The sequence below is a fragment of the Nerophis lumbriciformis genome, linkage group LG20, assembly GCF_033978685.3.
Source record: "Nerophis lumbriciformis linkage group LG20, RoL_Nlum_v2.1, whole genome shotgun sequence".
NCBI lineage: Eukaryota > Metazoa > Chordata > Actinopteri > Syngnathiformes > Syngnathidae > Nerophis > Nerophis lumbriciformis.
The window spans coordinates 6,964,259-6,985,347 of record NC_084567.2 but is presented as its reverse complement, the minus strand read 5'-3'; the positions used below and the strand labels follow the sequence as shown (position 1 = coordinate 6,985,347).

Here is a 21,089-nt window from a genome sequence, read left to right as displayed (position 1 = left end):
GGCCAGGAAAGTACCCGCACTCTTTTTTTACGAAGCCACGCTGTTGTATTACGTGCTAAATGTGGCTTGGCATTGTCTTGTTGAAATAAGCAGGGGCGTCCATGAAAAAGACGGCGCTTAGATGGCAGCATATGTTGTTCCAAAACCTGTATGTACCTTTCAGCATTAATGGTGCCTTCACAGATGTGTAAGTTACCCATGTCTTGGGCACTAATGCACCCCCATACCATCACAGATGCTGGCTTTTCAACTTTGCGTCGATAACAGTCTGGATGGTTCGCTTCCCCTTTGGTCCAGATGACACGATGTCGAATATTTCCAAAAACAATTTGAAATGTGGACTCGTCAGACCACAGAACACTTTTCCACTTTGCATGAGTCCATCTTAGATGATCTCGGGCCCAGAGAAGCCGGCGGCGTTTCTGGATGTTGTTGATAAATGGCTTTCGTTTTGCATAGTAGAGCTTTAACTTGCGCTTACAGATGTAGCGACCAACTGTATTTAGTGACAGTGGTTTTCTGAAGTGTTCCTGAGCCCATGTGGTGATATCCTTTAGAGATTGATGTCGGTTTTTGATACAGTGCCGTCTGAGGGATCGAAGGTCAAGGTCATTCAATGTTGGTTTCCGGCCATGCCGCTTACGTGCAGTGATTTCTCCAGAGTCTCTGAACCTTTTGATGACATTATAGACCGTAGATGTTGAAATCCCTAAATTTCTTGCAGTTGCACTTTGAGAAACGTTGTTCTTAAACTGTTTGACTATTTGCTCACGCAGTTGTGGACAAAAGGGGTGTACCTCGCCCCATCCTTTCTTGTGAAAGACTGAGCATTTTTTGGGAAGCTGTTTTTATACCCAATCATGGCACCCACCTGTTCCCAATTAGCCTGCACACCTGTGGGATGTTCCAAATAAGTGTTTTATGAGCATTCCTCAACTTTATCAGTATTTATTGCCACCTTTCCCAACTTCTTTGTCACGTGTTGCTGGCATCAAATTCTAAAGTTAATGATTATTTGCAAAAAAAACAAAGTTTATCAGTTTGAACATCAAATATGTTGTCTTTGTAGCATATTCAACTGAATATGGGTTGAAAAGGATTTGCAAATCATTGTATTCCGTTTATATTTACATCTAACACAATTTCCCAACTCATATGGAAACGGGGTTTGTATATAATATATATATATATATATATATACATATATATATATATATATATATATATATATATATATATATATATATATATATATATATATAAATAAATATTTGAATTTCAGTGTTCATTTATTTACACATATACACACACATAACACTCCTCTACTCATTGTTGTATTTGAAAGTGCAATGCTTTGCAGCCAGTAGCACAGCCTTTGAAGGAGCATAGGTATGGGCAGCATCTGTGACATTTAATTTGCAGGAAAGGAGTGAGTTTAGGGTTGAATTGTCCATCCTCCTTCTATTCTCTGTCGCTATCTTTCTAACCATGCTGAACACCCCCTCTGATGATGCATTGCTGTGTGGCACGCACAAAAGTGCCATCATCAAATGCAACAGAGTCTGGAATCTTCCATCTCTCCCTAGCATACCCCTTCCCCTTCGAGCTGTCCTGAATGAACTGAAATTCTTGTTTCCAATCATTTTGGAACTTGCAAGCGTACTTCTTCTTCTTACTCGTCGTCGCCATGACTGTTTCTTCTTCGTTCTTCTGCCTTGTCTCTGTTATGTTTTTTAACATTACTACTTGCCGTAGTTTTGAAGCAATGCATGATGGGAATCCGGATGTTGTGTGTCAGCGTATTAACGTGCTGGCTGGAATAAACACACGCTGAGAAATAGCTCCGTGCCTGTCTACTTTATGGGTTATCGATAAACCTATGGATAACGGAGACATATATAATAGTCTCCTTCTTGTTGTGTGTGCAGTTGTGCACTGAGCTCCAAAAGCCGTAGATTACCGTATTTTCCGCACCATAAGCCGCCCTGGGTTATAAGCCGCGCCTTCAATGAACGGCATATTTCAAAACTTTGTCCACCTATAAGCCGCCCCGTGTTATAAGCCGCATCTAACTGCGCTAAAGGAATGTCAAAAAAAACAGTCAGATAGGTCAGTCAAACTTTAATAATATATTAAAAACCAGCGTGATGTGGGCGCGCATGGAGTCGTATATCAACATGGACGGAGCTGCGTAAAAAAAGCCACCCGGCCTCTTCGCGTAAACTTACCTTAACCACTCGCTCATCTTTTCTTCATCCATCCATCCCTTCGAGTTAGCTTTTATGATGACGCCGGCTGGAAAGGTCTCTTTTGGCAAGGTCTTCCTTTTGAATATCACCATGGGTAGAAGTTTCTGGCCATTAGCATGGCAAGCTAGAACCACAGTGAAGGATGACTTCTCATTCCCTGTGGTGCGAATATTCACCGTACGTGCTCCCGTTGTATCCACAGTGCGGTTCACAGGAATATCAAAAGTCAGTGGAACCTCGTCCATGTTGATAATGTTCTCTGGCCGGATCTTTTTTTCAGCTATCTTGTTTTTACAATATGCACGGAAAGTAGCCAGCTTTTCTTGAAAGTCTTTAGGCAGTTGCTGTGAAATAGTAGTCCGTGTGCGGATGGAGAGATTGCGTCTTTTCATGAACCGGAAACCTGTCGCTTAGTAGGAGCCATTTTGTGGTCTTTACAGATGTAAACACACAAAGGAAATGAAACGTAATATCCGCGCGCTTCTTCTTCTTCTTCTACGCGGGCGGGTGGTTGCTTACAGTAGAAGAAGAAGCGCTTCCTGTTCTATGGGGGCGGGTGCTTACCTTGGCGGTTGCTTGCGTAGAAGAAGAAGCACTTCCTCTTCTACGGGGAAAAAAGATGGCGGCTGTTTACTGTAGTTGCGAGACCGAAACTTTATGAAAATGAATCTTAATATTAATCCATATATAAAGCGCACCGGGTTATAAGCCGCACTGTCAGCTTTTGAGTAAATTTGTGGTTTTTAGGTGCGGCTAATAGTGCGGAAAATACGGTATATAACGTGACTGGGCTGTTTATATGGAGGAAAAGCGGACGTGATGACAGGCTGTCCTCACTCAGATCCGGCTGGAAATCGGGAGAAATTCGGGAGAATGGTTGTCCCGGGAGATTTTCAGGAGGTGCACTGAAATTCGGGAGTCTCCCGGAAAATTTGGGAGGGTTGGCAAGTATGGTCAAATGTTGCTACCAAAAAATGAACATTATGAATAGGTTTTGAAAAACACACTTGCTAAAACACTGACAAACTGAGTAGTGAATGAAAAGGAAACAGAAAAAGCCATTGAAAAAAGTAATTGGGTGAGCAGGTTTGGGTGTGGTTTAACATAACTTTAATGAATAGATGTACAAATGCAGTAGGAGTACCCTGCTTATCATGATGTGTACTAATGCACACATGTGCATGTGTACAATTGTGATATCAATGATTCAACTCGGAAAAAGTGAGACACACATACAAATATAGTTTGCAACAAACAAACTATTATCTACTTGTGAAAACATATACGCAAACAAGGTTAGATTTTGGAAAAAGCAATGATAAACACATGGGAATGGTTGGCAGTCTAAAAGCACCACAAAAGTCACACAACACCAAATATTGTACAATCAGCAAGCTAAAGTAGACTTCATTCAATTGTGTTGCATTGTTGTACAATGACAATAAAAGTTACACTTATAACGCAACTTAAAGTCACAATTCGTATACATCAAACATGTGAACATTACAAAAAGAAAACTATCAATATTCCTACAATGTAGTGACAGGCAATTAAAAACATGGTGTTAAATATTACAAAAAAATATGTGGATTAAACATTAACGGTATTTACACAAGGCATGGATCACAAATATTGTAATGTGAAAAATAAATTAAAGACATTTTCCCGAAAATCTTACAATGATAAAAAGTACACATTGAAAGTTTAAAAAGTAGTATATTAATAGCTTTTAACATTTACCATTCATATGAAACAGTTTTTTTAACTGCAGGATGTGGCTTAAAACCTAAACTAAACCACACAATCAACAACATGACTTTAATATTATTTGTAGTATTATTAAAACTAGTGTTGCATATTTTAATGTCGGTGAAACATATAATCTGTTGGCGGTATACAAAATCGAGATATATTTCAGAAACAAAGATAAACTTATTTATAACTGCCTTAGTTTTACTATGATATAAAGTAAGATTAAATGTAGCATAATAAAACATTACATCATTTTCTTGAAAATAGTGGGCAGTGTTAGGTAGAAACCGATGGAATGATGAGAAGTCCATGCATCCATCCATTTTCTACCGCTTGTCCCTTTTAGGGGTCGCGGGGGAGGGGGCGGGGGTGCACTGGAGCCTATCTCAGCTGCATTCGGGCGTAAGGCGGGGAACACCCTGGACAAGTCGCCACCTCATCACAGGGCCAACACAGATAGACAACATTCACACTCACATTAATACACGAGCGCCAATTTAGTGTTGCCAATCAACCTATCCCCAGGTGCATGTCTTTGGAGGTGGGTGGGGCCTATCCTGAGGTGCATGTCTTTGGAAGTGGGAGGGGCCTATCCCCAGGTGCTTGTCTTGTGGTGGGAGGAAGCCGGAGTACCCGGAGGGAACCCACGCAGTTAAGGGGAGAACATGCAAACTCCACACAGAAAGATCCCGAGACCATTTTGAACTCTGGACTACTCAGGACTTTCGTATTGTGAGGCACATGCACTAACCCCTGTACCACCGTGCTGCCCTATGATGAGAAGTCATTGTATGATCAAATGTCTCAGCATCATCCAACGATGGGGAGCGTGGTTACATTCAATCATGAAGGATGTGACTGTTCCCATTCCTACCACCACGCACATTTGATTTAATTAATGGGATTGCACGCATGCTTATATGACTGCTTCTAGTTTTCTTTCATCAATCAACAGCTGTCAAGATCGGTTTTAGACTACAACAGACAGGAGGGTGGGGACCCCCACACCATACTTGCCAACCCTCCCGAATTTTCCGGGAGACTCCCGAAATTCAGCGCCTCTCCCAAAAAACTCCCGGGACAAATATTCTCCCAAAAATCTCCCGATTTTCAGCAGGAGCTGGAAGCCACGCCCCCTCCAGCTCCATGCGGACCTGAGTGAGGACAGCCTTTTTTCATGACGGGAGGACAACAGGGTGACAAGAACTAAATCATCCAGACTAGCGATAAATTGTATTATTATGTTTATTTTACCTAAAAATAATTATATTTATTAATTAAAAAAAAAAAAAAAACTAAATACATATTTACTATATTTTGCTAAAAACATCAAAATTAATTGTATTTTTATTTGTATTTTTTCGTGACTCCTTATTACATCCAGCCATAGAATTATACATTAAAATAAACATATTTCAAATAATTGATTTTAAATTATCATAATAATTCATTTAAAATGACCATATTTAATTATTAAAATAATTGCTTGTTTATCAACAACTTTAGCATTTTATTCATTACATTTTGAAACTCTCAGAAGCCAAGTTATGTTATATTCAAGTTTGAAGTATCAATTATCTAAACACAGTTTTGTTTGCATATTTTCAGGATGTAGATATATATATATATATATATATATATATGTATGAAATACTTGACTTGGTGACTAGCTGTCAATATACTCCTCCCCTCTTAACCACGCCCCCAATCACGCCCCGCCCCACCCCCGACCACGCCCCCACCCCCACCTCCCGAAATCGGAGGTCTCAAGGTTGGCAAGTATGCCCCACACCCCCCATTGTAGAGCTTTGTGATAGGTCATCGTTATCTCAATCCACCGAAAATTTGATAAATCAGACCCCAATTTTCCTGTTAGAAAAAAGCCCTTACTAAGGATACGAGACCCCCTTCAAGTCTACACACAGTGACTATAGCTGCAATAAATTCATATTCAATACAGTAAATATATAGATTATTGTTTTCACATCTTTCGAAGACCTGTCAAATAAAATTTATAAAATATTTAGTGGTGAAATAGACACATCTTTCATAGATTGATCTGTCAAATCATAGTCAGATGCCAGAAGAAGGGACATATACACCGGAAGTCAGGGGGCGGGACTTAAGTTATTTTTTTTATAAATTATTTTTTCATATTAAATGTATATGACCTCATCACTTTTTGACAGAAAGTATATCCTATATTCTCTACTGTGTAACAATAGAAAAATAAAAGCTGTGCAATGTGTGAACAATTTCAAAAAAGCACAAATAAAAAGTTAAAAGACTGACAGTATTGCAGTAAATCACACACTGTTCTCTTTCTTTATGTTTGCACAGAAGACAATCATTTTCACAGAACTATATCAGTGTGCAGTGTCTCATGCTGCATTTTAAGTGGGGTTACTGATTGCTTATTTTACTCCTGTTTTACGTTGGGTGGAGTGGGAGGAGTCAGAGCCCCGCTTTACCATGTACCTCTTGCTTGGTATACTGGCTCGCCCCGGTATGAACTATTTGCTTGCCTAACAGAATTGCTATTGCGACATCCAGTGGACACATTTAGAATAGCAGTTTGTTTCATTAAAAAATGCAGCTGAATTTTACACTTCGCAAACTCATCTCGCAGGCCGGATTGAACCTGTTATGCCCGAATGTCGAGGGAGGTGGGGGTTGGGGGTTAATTGTTCAGGAAGGTTTCAGATACAGAGAAGACATGGAGTCATGAGTAGATAAGATTATGCTCCACATAATCCAAGTTTGTATGAAAACCTCAGATATTTGTGAAAGAAGCAGTGAGGAGGTCCTGGGTAGGGTGGATGTCGCCTCATATGAGCAACATACCACAAACTAAACAGCTAATTGGTTATTTTCCTTTGTGTGTTCTTGAGTGTCTTACTGCGTCTGCATTAAGTGGGAACCTTTTACAGCACACTGAACAACTAAATGGTTTTTCTCCAGCGTGTGTTCTCATGTGTCGCCACAAAGAGCCGTTATGAAGAAAGCTTTTACCACAAACTGAACAATTAAATGATCTTAGTCCAGTGTGTGTCCTCATGTGTTGAGTCAATTTGTTCTTAATAGAAAAGCTTTTGCCACAAACTGAACAATGATATGATTTTTCACCTGTGTGTGTTCTCATGTGTTCAATCAAAGTGGTCTTACCAGAATAGCTTTTGCCACAAACTGAACAACTAAATGGTTTTTCACCTGTGTGTGTTCTCATGTGTTCAATCAAACTGCTCTTAACAGAAAAGCTTTTGCCACAAACTGAACAACTAAATGGTTTTTCACCTGTGTGTGTTCTCATGTGTTGGGTCAAATTCCTCTTAACAAAAAAGCTTTTGCCACAAACTGAACAAATAAATGTATTTTCACCTGTATGTGTTCTCATGTGTTCAGTCAAAGTGCTCTGAGAAGAATACTTTTTACCACAAATCGAACAGTTAAATGGTTTTTCACCTGTGTGTGTTCTTATGTGTTGAGTCAATTTGCTCTTAACAGAATAACTTTTGCGACAATCCGAACACTTATATGGTTTTTCACCTGTGTGTGTTCTCATGTGTTCAGTCAAAGAGGTATTTCGAGAAAAGATTTTGCCACAAACTGAACATTTAAATGGTTTTTCACCTGTGTGTGTTCTCATGTGTTGAGTTAAATTCCTCTTAACAGAAAAGCTTTTGCCACAAACTGAACAAATAAATGGTTTTTCACCTGTGTGTGCTCTCATGTGTTGATTCAAATTCCTCTTAACAGAAAAGCCTTTGCCACAAACTGAACAATTACATGTATTTTCACCTGTGTGTGTTCTCATGTGTTCAGTCAAAGTGCTCTGAAGAGAATAGTTTTTACCACAAATCGAACAGTTAAATGGTTTTTCACCTGTGTGTGTTCTCATGTGTTCAGTCAAATGACTATTTTGAGAAAAGCTTTCGCCACAAACTGAACAATTGAATGGTTTTTCTCCCGTGTGTGTTCTCATGTGTCGAGTCAAATGGCTATTTTGAGAAAAACTTTCGCTACAAACTGAACAATTAAATGTTTTTTCTCCTGTGTGTGTTCTCATGTGTCGAGTCAAACTGCTATTTTGAGAAAAGCTTTTGCCACAAAATGAACACTTAAATAATTTTTCTCCTGTGTGTATTCTCATGTGTTGAGTCAAATGGCTCTTTTTAGTAAAACTTTCAGCACAAACTGAGCAGCTCAAACATGTTTTAGCTCTCTTCTTTGTAGAGCATTCAGAGTGTTTGTTGTCAGTGTGAGTCCTCATATCACCTTCACAGTCTGTATCGCTGCTCAAAGTTACTTCAACCTCGTCTTCAGCCTCACTATCTGATAGTGGAGCTAAGAAGTTGTCTGGTTGTGGTTTCTCTTCATCATCTTCAGTCTTCACAGAGACAACAGTCAGTGGCAACATGGTGTAATCAGCTTCCTCTCGTCCTAGAAGACACTCTCCCTCCTGAGTGATGTAGAGTTCCTCCTCTTCCTTTTTAATGCAGGGTGGTTGTGGAGTCTCCTGCTTCAAAGTGGAGCTCCCCACTAACTGAGGGGAAACGTCTTCTAGATGACCAATCAGCTGCTGGACGTCTGCAGGACACAAACAACACAAGCACACTTTAGCTCGGACATGATCCATTAGATGTTTCTCCTTAAACTCACTACACACGTTCTCCTGTGTGTGTCATTTTGTGTTTTTAGCACAAACTGAGCTGCTTTAAATGTTTTTACCTCTCTTCTTTGTAGCGCATTCAGAGTGTTTGTTGTCAATGTGAGTCCTCATATCACCTTCACATTCTGTATAGCTGATCAAAGGTTTTTCAACCTCACTATCTGGTAGTGGAGTTATGAGGTTGTCTAGTTGTGGTTTCTCTTCATCATCTTCGGTCTTCACAGAGAGAATACTCAGTGGTCCTAGAAGACACTCTCCCTCCTGAGTGATGCAGAGTTCCTCCTCTTCCTTTTTAATGCAGGGTGGTTGTGGAGTCTCCTGCTTCAAAGTGGAGCTCCCCACTAACTGAGGGGAAACTTCTTCTGGATTACCAATCAGCTGCTGGACGTCTGCAAGACACAAACAACAAAAACACACTTTCTTCTATGTACTGTATGTGTGTGTAGTAGGGTTGTACAGTATACTGATACTAATAAAGTATCATGGTACTAATCAATTGAAATCGGTACTATACCACCTTTGAAAAGTACCGGTACCGTTCTTTCATCTGAATGCCGCTGTGCGGCGGTGACTACAGAGCCGAGGCGCATGATGTTGAGTGTGTCAAAACGCACACACAAAGTGCATACAAGCAATAACATGGTGGAGAGGAAGAAAGGCAACAAAGGACAATTCTACTGGTTAATAAAGAGGGGGCGTGAAGTGCAATATGGAGGTATTTGGGCTTCTAAACTAACAATAAAGGTGCCACTTTAAACAGGCTTTACACCTTCCCTGTTTGTCGGCTCCCAGACCGTGGTCGAGGAGCGCAGGGGAGACGGTCCCTGGGAATAACACTGGGTCCATACAGCTGACATCATCAGGACGAGACGTGCAGCATTTAAGTACGCTTCTTGGATCATCCAACAAAAGTATGATTCTATGTAAACTTTAACCTACGTCTGCCTCTGCTCCATACCAACGGTGCCTGAAATCCAGATTCGACGTTTGGGATAGCATACACGGGAAGGCGGCATTGCTTCCACTGCGGCGTGCGTGACACGTGTGACGCTAAAACAAAGAACTCTGGATGCAACGCAACAACAGTGCTAAAACAACCCATTCATCGAAGGATTTACCACAACTTGGACCAGATGAAGCCATCAAGTAAGTGGTGGTGGGAGTCATTAAAAACAAGTTGAACATTAATGTGATGGCTGGAGACATCGACAGGAGCCATCGCTTAGGATCCAAATTCAAACGGGTTAAGCCAAAAGGAATCATTGTCAAGTTTGCCCACGACACCATCAGAGAGCGGGTCTACAAGGCAAAAAAACTTCTCAAAGGAACTACACCAAAGATGCATATTCTGGAGAGTTTAACTGCGAAGAAGGCTAAACTGCTGGACGACTTGAGCAAAAAGCACAAGGATCACCTTACAGCCTAGCCTGTTGGACTCAGGATGGGCGTTTGTACTTGCTCACAAAATCCAATCACAAACATCCATCCATCCATCCATTTTCTACCGCTTGTCTTGAATAATCTTTCTGATGCCAAAAAACTGAATATGTGATTTCTGCCAGCTGGACTATAGGTTACGTGAGTAAACCTGATTTATTATTTCAATGTCTTGGCTCTGATCCGGCAAACAAGAGATTGATATTGGTGTTACCAATATTTTTTCTTTACTTTGTTTTGATTCCACAGTGTTTTGTTCATATTTTAACATGGGTTTATTTTTCTGCTTATTTTCTGTTTGTTGGTTTTGTCTAGATTATATTATTTGTCACTGTAGATAATTTAGTCAAGGCAGATTTGTAATTTAAGGGTTAATCAATTACAATTCGCCACTACTAGGTTTAATTTGTAGAATTTACTAGCTGGGAATCTTGAAATGGTTGTCAAATGTTTAAAACTGTATATATCAGACTTTCTAATAAAATTATTGAATGGGCTTTGAAGAAATAACTCATGACCAAAATTATGCGATACATGACCATCATTTAAAGGGGAACATTATCACCAGACCTATGTAAGCGTGAATATATACCTTGATGTTGCAGAAAAAAGACCATCTATTTTTTTAACCGATTTCCGAACTCTAAATGGGTGAATTTTGGCGGATTAAACGCCTTTCTATTATTCGCTCTCGGAGCGATGACGTCACAACGTGGCGTCACATCGGGAAGCAATCCGCCATTTTCTCAAACACCGAGTCAAATCAGCTCTGTTATTTTCCGTTTTTTCGACTGTTTTCCGTACCTTGGAGACATCATGCCTCGTCGGTGTGTTGTCGGAGGGTGTAACAACACGAACAGGGACGGATTCAAGTTGCACCAGTGGCCCAAAGATGCGAAAGTGGCAAGAAATTGGACGTTTGTTCCGCACACTTTACCGACGAAAGCTATGCTACGACAGAGATGGCAAGAATGTGTGGATATCCTGCGACACTCAGAGCAGATGCATTTCCAACGATAAAGTCAAAGAAATCTGCCGCCAGACCCCCATTGAATCTGCCGGAGTGTGTGAGCAATTCAGGGACAAAGGCCCTCGGTAGCACGGCAAGCAATGGCGGCAGTTCGTTCCCGCAGACGAGCGAGCTAAACCCCCTGGATGTCTTGGCTCACACCGTCCCTTATGCCACCGAAGATGATCAAGAGAAGAATATCGACCCTAGCTTCTCTGGCCTGCTGACATCAACTCCAAAACTGGACAGATCAGCTTTCAGGAAAAGAGCGCGGATGAGGGTATGTCTCCAGAATATATTAATTGATGAAAATTGGGCTGTCTGCACTCTCAAAGTGCATGTTGTTGCCAAATGTATTTCATATGCTGTAAACCTAGTTCATAGTTGTTAGTTTCCTTTAATGCCAAACAAACACATACCAATCGTTGGTTAGAAGGCGATCGCCGAATTCGTCCTCGCTTTCTCCCGTGTCGCTGGCTGTCGTGTCGTTTTCGTCGGTTTCGCTTGCATACGGTTCAAACCGATATGGCTCAATAGCTTCAGTTTCTTCTTCAATTTCGTTTTCGCTACTTGCCTCCACACTACAACCATCCGTTTCAATACATTCGTAATCTGTTGAATCGCTTAAGCCGCTGAAATCCGAGTTTGAATCCGAGCTAATGTCGCTATTGCTTGCTGTTCTTTCCACCATGTTTGTTTGTGTTGGCTTCACTATGTGACGTCACAGGAAAATGGACAGGTTTTTATAACGATGGTTAAAATCAGGCACTTTGAAGCTTTTTTTAGGGATATTGCGTGATGGGTAAAATTTTGAAAAAAACTTCGAAAAATATAATAAGCCACTGGGAACTGATTTTTTAATGGTTTTAACCATTCTGAAATTGTGATAATGTTCCCCTTTAAGAGACCTTCAGAGGTGTCCTAAGTGGTTAGGAGTTGCCAGCGGGGGATGGCACTGAGGCGAGAGAGATGTGCGCGAACATTCAGGGAGCGGAAGGATGTCCTGGCTTTGTTTGATGACGAGCAGCTGATCAAATGGTATCGTTTAGACAGAGCGGGTATTATTTTTGTGACAGATTTAATAAGGGGCGTCATCTCATCAGCAACATCACGCAGCAGAGCTTTCACAGCAGAACTAAAGGTCATCACAATGCTTCGATATCTCGCCACTGGGAAAATGAATTGGAAAGAAAAGGAAACATTTACATCGGGGGCGGTACCTCTGGATTGGCAGACCGGAGTGGTGGTTCCTCTCTTTAAGAAGAGGAACCAGAGGGTGTGTTCTAACTATCGTGGGATCACACTCCTCAGCCTTCCCGGTAAGGTCTATTCAGGTGTACTGGAGAGGAGGCTACGCCGGATAGTCGAACCTCGGATTCAGGAGGAAAAGTGTGGTTTTCGTCCTGGTCGTGGAACTGTGGATCAGATCTATACTCTCGGCAGGGTCCTTGAGGGTGCATGGGAGTTTGCCCAACCAGTCTACATGTGCTTTGTGGACTTGGAGAAGGCATTCGACCGTGTCCCTCGGGAAGTCCTGTGGGGAGTGCTCAGAGAGTATGGGGTATCGGACTGTCTGATATTGGTGGTTGGCTCCCTGTATGATCAGTGTCAGAGCTTGGTCCGCATTGCCGGCAGTAAGTCGGACACGTTTCCAGTGAGGGTTGGACTCCGCCAAGGCTGCCCTTTGTCACCCATTCTGTTCATAACTTTTATGGACAGAATTTCTAGGCGCATTCAAGGCGTTGAGGGGATCCGGTTTGGTGGCTGCAGGATTAGGTGTCTGCTTTTTGCAGATGATGTGGTCCTGATGGCTTCATCTGGCCAGGATCTTCAGCTCTCGCTGGATCGGTTCGCAGCTGAGTGTGAAGCTACTGGAATAAGAATCAGCACCTCAAAGTCCGAGTCCATGGTTCTCGCCCGGAAAAGGGTAGAGTGCCATCTCCGGGTTGCGGAGGAGACCCTGCCCCAAGTGGAGGAGTTCAAGTACCTCGGAGTCTTGTTCACGAGTGAGGGAAGAGTGGATCGTGAGATTAACAGGCGGATCGGTGCGGCGTCTTCAGTAATGCGGACGCTGTATCGATCCGTTGTGGTGAAGAAGGAGCTGAGCCGGAAGGCAAAGCTCTCAATTTATCGGTCGATCTACGTTCCCATCCTCACCTATGGTCATGAGCTTTGGGTTATGACCGAAAGGACAAGATCACGGGTACAAGCGATCGAAATGAGTTTCCTCCACCAGGTGGCGGGTCTCTCCCTTAAGAGATAGGGTGAAAAGCTCTGTCATCCGAGGGGAGCTCAAAGTAAAGCCGCTGCTCCTCCACATCGAGAGGAGCCAGATGAGGTGGTTCGGGCATCTGGTCAGGATGCCACCCGATCGCCTCCCTAGGGAGGTGTTTAGAGCACGTCCGACCGGTAGGAGGCCACGGGGAAGACCCAGGACACGTTGGGAAGACTATGTCTCCCGGCTGGCCTGGGAACGCCTCGGGATCACCCGGGAAGAGCTGGACAAAGTGGCTGGGGAGAGGGAAGTCTGGGCTTCCCTGTTTAGGCTGCTGTCCCCGCAACCGGACATCGGATAAGCGGAAGAAGATGGATGGATGGATGGAGGAAACATTTATTTTTGATTTATTGCCAAGTATTGTTTGTACACACTCCCGTTGTCCACTTAAGTATTTCTAAGATATTTCTTTATTCTTAGAAAAGGGATTCCCTTCCGTGATTGGTCATTTCTATGGACACAGAAATTACGTCACCTAAAATTCCGTTTACGGCACATAGTAATGTCGTAATTCAGCTCTGAGTGTGACACTTAAGATTCAGTCCTACACTTCGCTGAAAGTGTGAGTAAGACGCTTGATAACTAACTTTTAAGTGCAGCTTTCAGCAAAGAATTTCTTTACTCACAAGTCAACTCTTAGCAGACTTCTTACGAGTAATTCTAAGACGCTTGATAAATACGGCCCCAGGTCCACAGTTCCACGACCAGGACGAAAACCACACTGTTCCTCCTGAATCCGAGGTTCGACTATCCGGCGTAGCCTCCTCTCCAGTACACCTGAATAGACCTTACCGGGAAGGCTGAGATTTATTTGAAATGTATTCAAGTCACACAAAAATCCTGAAAGCCTTCAAGCTATTGTCAATAGTGAATTAGTTAAAGTAGACAATTGGTTCAAATGTAATAAATTATCTTTAAACATAAATGAAACAAACTATTATATTTCGTTCAAATAGAAGCCGTAAAAGCTTTGATAGGGTACTGATTAAAATAAGTGATAAAGCAATTGAGAGAGTTGAGAGCACCAAATTCCTTGGAGTATACATAGATGGATTTACCGTATTTTTCGGACTATAAGTCGCAATTTTTTTCATAGTTTGGCCAGGGATGTGACTTATACTCAGGAGCGACTTATGTGTGAAATTATTAACACATTACCGTAAAATATCAAATAATATTATTTAGCTCATTCACGTAAGAGACTAGACGTATAAGATTTCATGGGATTTAGCGATTAGGAGTGACAGATTGTTTGGTAAATGTATAGCATGTTCTATATGTTATAGTTATTTGAATGACTCTTACCATAATATGTTACGTTAACATACCAGGCACGTTCTCAGTTGGTTGTTTATGCCTCATATAACGTACACTTATTCAGCCTGTTGGTCACTATTCTTTATTTATTTTAAATTGCCTTTCAAATGTCTATTCTTGGTGTTGGCTTTTATCAAATACATTTCCCCCAAAAATGCGACTTATACTCCAGTGCGACTTATATATGTTTTTTTCTTCTTTATTATGCATTTTCGGCAGGTGCGACTTATACTCCGGTGCGACTTATACTCCGAAAAATACGGTATACATTTTAAAAGCCATATTGAATATTTAATGAATAAATTATCTAAATATGTCGGTCTACTCTCAAAATTGAGACACTTTCTTCCTCTTAACGCTCTCTTAATTCTGATCCTTCAGAAGAAAGTCATACGTGTTATATCATGGGCACACTTTAATGCTCCCTCAAATCCTCTTTTTTATGGGTACAATCTTCTGAAGCTTACGGAGGGCAACAGATTCCACAGTGCTTGTATTATGTATAGCGTAGTATATGGATTCAATTCTAGACTTTGCCAGCTCAATCCAGTGACCACTACTTCTCATTGATATAACATTAGAAGTAAACCTTTATTAAAAGACCTACTGAAATGCGATTTTCTTATTTAAACGGGGATAGCAGGTCCATTCTATGTGTCATACTTGATCATTTCGCGATATTGCCATTAGGGATGTCCCGATCCGATATTTGGATCGGAGGCTGCCGATATTTGCCAAAAATTGCGTATCGGCAAGGCATGGGAAAATGCCGATCCAGATCCAGTTTAAAAAAAAACTCAGGTTCGTGTTTTCCAACGCACCGATTTAAATAATACATTCCACTTTTCTGCTGCTCTGTCATTTCCGTTCCGCATTTTCCAGCACACTTTCAACACATCCACAGGTCTGTGAATTCTCACGCAGTTGCTTTTAGCTGCTGGCATTACACGACAGGCTCTTCTCACTCTTTCCTGTGTCTCCCTCTCACAGACAGCAAGTGCACCTTCTTACACACGTCACATACTGTCACGTCATACGTCACATACTGTCACGTCATACGTCACATACGTATACGTCCTCCCCGAGCAGAGAGGTAGCAGCATGGCTAACGTTAGCTGTGATGCTAGCGCAGCCGTGCGAGCAACGCTCCCTCTAAGGTGCTCGCCTGTGCAATTGCGCACTATTTAAGCGTCCTCTGCGCATAGCAAATCTATGCCACGCACAAAATCAAATAAAAAAATAAGCGCATAACAATTTTCGACACACGGACACGACAGAGAAAACAGTTTTCGTCATCATTGTTCAAATATTGTGACGTCTGTCGAGACGCTTATCTCCATTCGGTGCCACACGTCCACACCATCACAATGCCGAGGCAAAAATTTCCACATCAACACCGTATGAAAAAATTTGTGATTTTTTTAGTTGTGATTTCCTTCTCTGCATGAAAGTTTAAAAGTAGCATATATTAATGCAGTATGAAGAAGAATGTTTTAATGTAGACATGCAAGCCTTGAAAGAACATTTTGAAAATCAAGACTACATTTCCTGCAAATGGGTGCATTTCTACCCTATATTTTAACTTTAGATTTATTTATATATATATATCAAACTCTTTTGGCTGTCTTTTTGACACTTACATCCGACGCCCGCCTCCACACCCTGGATTATAAATAATGTAAATAATTCAATGTGATTATCTTGTGTGATGACTGTATTATGATGATAGTATATATCTGATAGTATATATCTGTATCATGAATCAATTTAAGTGGACCCCGACTTAAACAAGTTGAAAAACTTATTGGGGTGTTACCATTTAGTGGTCAATTGTACGGAATATGTACTGTACTGTGCAATCTACTAATAAAAGTCTCAATCAATCAATCAAAACACATAGAATCATCATACTGCTGTGATTATATGCATCAAGTGTTCATTCAAGGCTAAGGCAGAATATCGAGATATATATTGTGTATCGCAATATGGCCTTAAAATATCGCAATATTAAAAAAAGGCCATATCGCCCAGCCCTAGTTCAATGATGCCATTTCTGTTTGTCATGTATAATTTTGTCTATTTTGTGTTTATCCTTGAATAAACAGGTCAGTTTCTTGTTACCAACCATTGTGTATTATTCAAACTCCCCTAATTCAGCTGGCTTGTTGTTATCAAGAATACTAAAACCCTTTTCAACATGATTCTGACAACTAAGTACCGTAAGCTAAATAACTTTAAACTTTAATACATGCTCGGATAGGCCAGTATCGGTATCGGTCAGTATCGGTATCGGATCGGAAATGCAAAAACAATATCGGTATCGGATCTGAAGTGCAAAAACCTGGATCGGGACATCCCTAATTGCCATATTTTTGCTGAAAGGATTTAGTAGAGAACATCGACGATAAAGTTTGCAACTTTTGGTCGCTGATAAAAAAGCCTTGCCTGTACCGAAAGTAGCAGACGAGTAGCGTGACGTCACAGGTTGTGGAGCTCCTCACATCTGCACATTGTTTACAATCATGGCCACCAGCAGCGAGAGCGATTCGGACCGAGAAAGCGACGATTTCCCCATTAATTTGAGCGAGGATGAAAGATTTGTGGATGAGGAAAGTGAGAGTGAAGGACTAGAGGGCAGTGGGAGCGATTCAGATAGGGAACACAAGACACAAGACATATATATACTCTATTAGCCACAACCCAACCAAGCTTATATTTAATATGCCACAAATTAATCCCGCATAACAAACACCTCCCCCCTCCCGTCCATATAACCCGCCAATACAACTCAAACACCTGCACAACACACTCAATCCCACAGCCCAAAGTGGCTTGCATTTCAGACGCACCTGGAGTTGCTATGTTGGGCTGCATCTCGGGGCTGTCAGATGGAGCTGCTACACTTGACGATGGGACTTCACTAACCCTGGCTGGCCGAGCTCTAACCCTCTTGAGGATCTCTGGGGTCACCTGGTGTCCTAGCAAAAAAATCAAACACAAGTTGTTTTATATAATCTGTTAAAATTAAACTAGGATCACATACTAATTATTGTCTTTGAATCACCTAATTTATCTGTCTACTCTACTCTGCACGGGCAGCTGTGCAATGTGTACTGTGATGTGCAGAATCATGTTCATCACCGAAATAGACATACCCTTTGATCTATGGTGTATTTTCCTTGTTGGGGTGCTCTTGCTACTAGTCATTGCCGTTGGTGCTGTCCCAATCGGTACCCAGTCCATCTGGCATCCTTGTTCTCTTGTATTTCCCTGGAAATGGAGAAACAGCTACATGTAATATGGATACCTCATTTACATAAATGATGAATACTTTCTCTATTGGGCTTGAACTGTAATCCATTTGAACATTGATTTGGAAAACAAATCAAACCTGATCTTGATCGCCCTCCTCATCAGGCAAATCTAGTGCCATTGCCATTGGTTCATCCGCCACTGATGCCGTAGTCGTACTGGCCATGATCTGATCTATTGTCTGTAAATGTACAAATGTACAATACTTTATATTATTGTCTACTGTAATCTATTGACAGTATTGACACTATTGACAGTAATGTCAGTAAATGTACGATACTTTATACTGCAGAAGAACTTGACTAGAACTTAAAGGGGAACATTATCACAATTTCAGAAGGGTTAAAACCATTAAAAATCAGTTCCCAGTGGCTTATTTTAGTTTTCGAAGTTTTTTTTCAAAATGTTACTCATCACGCAATATCCCTAAAAAAAGCTTCAAAGTGCCTGATTTTAACCATCGTTATATACACACGTCCATTTTCCTGTGACGTCACACAGTGATGCCAATACAAACAAACATGGCGGTTAGAACAGCAAGCTATAGCGACATTAGCTCGGATTCAGACTCGGATTTCAGCGGCTTAAGCGATTCAACAGATTACGCATGTATTGAAACGGATGGTTGTAGTGTGGAGGCAGGTAGCGAAAACAAAATTGAAGAAGAAACTGAAGCTATTGAGCCATATCGGTTTGAACCGTATGCAAGCGAAACCGACGAAAACGACACGACAGCCAGCGACACGGGAGAAAGCGAGGACGAATTCGGCGATCGCCTTCTAACCAACGATTGGTATGTGTTTGTTTGGCATTAAAGTAAACTAACAACTATGAACTAGGTTTACAACATATGAAATACATTTGGCAACAACATGCACTTTGAGAGTGCAGACAGCCCAGTTTTCATCAATTAATATATTCTGTAGACATACCCTCATCCGCTCTCTTTTCCTGAAAGCTAATCTGTCCAGTCCAGTTGGAAATGCATCTGCTTTGAGTGTCGCAAGATATCCACACATTCTTGCCATCTCTGTCGTAGCATAGCTTTCGTCGGTTAAGTGTGCGGAACAAACGTCCAATTTCTTGACACTTTCGCATCTTTGGGCCACTGGTGCAACTTGAATCCGTCCCTGTTCGTGTTGTTACACCCTCCGACAACACACCGACGAGGCATGATGTCTCCAAGGTACGGAAAACAGTCGAAAAAACGGAAAATAACAGAGCTGATTTGACTCGGTGTTTGTAATGTGTTTGAGAAAATGGCGGATTCCTACCCGATGCTCCGAGAGCGAATAATAGAAAGGCGTTTATTCGCCAAAATTCACCCATTCAGAGTTCGAAAATCGGTTAGAAAAATATATGGTCTTTTTTCTGCAACATCAAGGTATATATTGACGCTTACATAGGTCTGGTGATAATGTTCCCCTTTAAAGCAATAATTATATGTAGACTATTTTATTTTTAATTTATTTCATTGTTCATGGAGTCTGTGAGTATGACTATGGAAACTGGAAATCAAGATCCTTACCCTCTTCCTTCCCCTTTTGGCAAATGCAGACCTCATGTGCACGGTCTGTCCACTTGTGGAGGGGGTGGGGTTGTCTGAACTTGTCGAAGCACTGCCACTGATGCCTGGCCGTGGTCTGATGAAAATAGTTGGCCCCGCACCTTTCTTCAGCACCAGTCGACGAGCGGTGGCGATGCCCATCTCTATCCTTCGCAAGGGACCCTCTTCGAAACACGATCTTTCGAAATGATCGCTGCATAATACACTGTACTTTGTGTGTGTGGTCCAATCCAACCGTGTTCGCTTGACTTCTCTGTTCCATAGTAAAGCTTGACTGTCATCTTTCGGGAATGTAAACAACGAAACACCGGCTGTGTTTGTGTTGCTGCAGCCGGCCGCAATACACCGCTTCCCACCTACAGCTTTCTTCTTTGCTGTCTCCATTGTTCATTGAACAAATTGCAAAAGATTCACCAACGCAGATGTCCAGAATACTGTGGAATTTTGCAATGAAAACAGACGACTTAATAGCTGGCCACCATGCTGTCCCAAAATGTCCTCTACAATCCGTGACGTCACGCGCAGGCGTCATCATACCGAAACGTTTTCAGCAGGATATTTCGGCGCAAAATGTAAAATTGCACTTTAGTAAGCTAACTGTTGCAATGTTAAGATTTCATCATTGATATATAAACTGTCAGACTGCGTGGTCGGTAGTAGTGGGTTTCAGTAGGCCTTTAAGAGGGAAAAATCGTCATCTAAAGTGTACAAGCTTTAGTACAGCCTGTAGAGGCCCGATGATCTGCAATAAGATTGATAGCTCTATAAAAGAATCAAATTATTTAAACATTTTTGAAAAGCGTTTTAAGCTAAATTTATTGGGATGTTATGCTTAGTACTTTTAACACCCCCCTTATGGTTAAAGAATTAACATCAGTTGCATAATTTTGGTCTTGACCACTGTATGTATGATGAGATTATCGCAGATCTTCAAGATGCAACCTTTTAATCAAATTTGAATAATAGGATATTGAGACTGATTTGGTGGATTTAAAGATTCCTTTTTTTTTAATCTATAAATTAAATTGTAAATGGGTATTTGGTGGGTAGATTTTGAAATGAGTTCCTTAAGGCTCTGGATGCTGTGGGGCTGTCTTGGTTGACAAGACTCTGCAGCATCGCGTGGACATCGGGGGCGGTACCTCTGGATTGGCAGACCGGGGTGGTGGTTCCTCTCTTTAAGAAGGGGAACCGGAGGGTGTGTTCCAACTATCGTGGGATCACACTCCTCAGCCTTCCCGGTAAGGTCTATTCAGGTGTACTGGAGAGGAGGCTACGCCGGATAGTCGAACCTCGGATTTAGGAGGAACAGTGTGGTTTTCGTCCTGGTCGTGGAACTGTGGACCAGCTCTATACTCTCGGCAAGGTCTTTGAGGGTGCATGGGAGTTTGCCCAACCAGTCTACATGTGCTTTGTGGACTTGGAGAAGGCATTCGACCGTGTCCCTCGGGAAGTCCTGTGGGGAGTGCTCAGAGAGTATGGGGTATCGGACTGTCTGATTT

The 21,089-nt window shown here is 41.6% G+C and overlaps 1 protein-coding gene across 1 annotated transcript; it reads right to left on the bottom strand.

Annotated features, from left to right (window-relative positions):
* Window positions 1-5,743: 5,743 nt before the first annotated feature.
* Window positions 5,744-20,277, bottom strand: LOC133619267 (uncharacterized). Its single transcript, XM_061980215.1, has 6 exons — window positions 19,549-20,277; window positions 18,100-18,201; window positions 17,864-17,978; window positions 17,558-17,686; window positions 8,730-9,059; window positions 5,744-8,588 (listed from the first exon to the last, which is right to left on the bottom strand). Exons 1-6 carry the CDS (start codon window positions 19,969-19,971, stop codon window positions 6,868-6,870), a joined length of 2,820 nt encoding a protein of 939 aa, XP_061836199.1. The 5' UTR covers window positions 19,972-20,277; the 3' UTR covers window positions 5,744-6,867.
* Between the last annotated feature and the right edge of the window lie 812 nt (window positions 20,278-21,089).